Source organism: Sorghum bicolor, chromosome 3, assembly GCF_000003195.3.
Source record: "Sorghum bicolor cultivar BTx623 chromosome 3, Sorghum_bicolor_NCBIv3, whole genome shotgun sequence".
Lineage (NCBI taxonomy): Eukaryota > Viridiplantae > Streptophyta > Magnoliopsida > Poales > Poaceae > Sorghum > Sorghum bicolor.
In genome coordinates this window covers 72,265,016-72,266,502 of record NC_012872.2, presented here as the reverse complement: position 1 = coordinate 72,266,502, position 1,487 = coordinate 72,265,016, and the positions used below count along the sequence as shown (strand labels likewise).

The window sequence follows — 1,487 nt, the reverse complement described above, 5'->3', positions numbered from 1 at the left end:
GAACACGAGCCTTGTGCCGTCCAGTCGTCGATCCAATCCATCCATCACAAAGCAGCAGCAGCACACACACAATCCATCTTGACTTTTTCTCGTCTCCGCCGCCGATCCAGACAAGAAAGAAAAATCCATCCACCCACGATCGCGAGCTCACCGCCGGCCATGGCGACGACGCGGACGCTGGAGCTGACGCTGATCTCCGCCAAGGACCTCAAGGACGTGAACCTGATGTCCAAGATGGAGGTCTACGCCGTGGTGTCGCTCTCCGGCGACCCCCGGTCACGGCAGCGGGTCCAGGCCGACCGCATCGGCGGCCGCAACCCGACCTGGAACGCCACGGTCCGCTTCGCCGTCCCGGCCACCGGCGCGGGTTCCCTCCACGTCCTCCTCCGCGCCGAGCGCGCCCTCGGCGACCGCGACGTCGGCGAGGTCCACATCCCGCTCTCCGAGCTCCTCTCCGGCGCCTCCGACGGCCCCGTCCCCGCCAAGTTCGTCGCCTACCAGGTCCGCAAGATCTCCTCTGGCAAGCCCCAGGGAGTCCTCAACCTGTCGTACAAGCTCGGCGAGGTCACTCGGTCCGCGGCCGCCGCCAACGGCTACGCCCCCGCCCAGTCCGCATACACCCAGGCCGCCGCGTACCCGCCTCCCTCTGCGTACCCGCCGCCGTCCGGTAAGGCTGACGCGTACGCGCCTCCCGCCGCCGCCTACCCGCCTCCTTCAGGAAAGGCCGACGCGTACCCACCTCCTGCCGCATACCCGCCGGCAGCCAAGGCCGACGCGTACCCACCTCCCGGCGGCGCGTACCCGCCCACCGGCGGCAAGGCCGACGCGCCAGCGACCGCTTACCCGGCCTCATCCGGCTACCCGACCGCGGCAGGCGAGCCGGCGAAGGCGGGCGAGCCGGTGACGGCCTACCCTGCCGCCGGTCCCAGCACGGCGGCGCCCTACGCCGCTCCTCCGCCGCAGTACGGCGGGTACGGGTACCCGCCGCAGCAGGCCGCTGGATACGGCTACCCGCCCCCGCCGCCGCAGGCTGGGTACGGGTACGGCTACCCGCCGCAGCAGGCCGCCGGGTACGGGTACCAGCAGCAGGCCGTGAAGCCGCAGAAGAAGAAGAACAACTTCGGCATGGGGCTCGGGGCCGGGCTGCTCGGTGGCGCCGTCGGGGGGCTGCTGATCGGCGACATGATGTCGGACGCGTCGGCGTACGATGCCGGCTACGACGCCGGGTTCGACGACGGCGGTGGCTTCGATGGCGGCTTTGATTTCTAGAGCACTCTGATGATGACACCGAGCATCTCAAGGGCAGAGGTCTTTCGTTTTGGATTTGCGTTTGTGATTTGTTTGTTTCGTTTTGTACGCAATCTAATTGTCAGGATCAAATCAAATTATGCATCTTATATATCTGATGATATATATATGGTATTGTAAATACTCCTATGATGCTGAAAGCGTGACATTATGAATTGCACGCAGTTTTCTTTTATTCA

At 65.4% G+C, this 1,487-nt stretch overlaps 1 protein-coding gene across 1 annotated transcript; it reads left to right on the top strand.

The window, feature by feature from the left end:
* LOC8059415 (protein SRC2) lies at positions 1-1,487 on the top strand. Its single transcript, XM_002458999.2, has one exon. It carries the CDS (start codon positions 160-162, stop codon positions 1,267-1,269), a length of 1,110 nt encoding a protein of 369 aa, XP_002459044.1. The 5' UTR covers positions 1-159; the 3' UTR covers positions 1,270-1,487.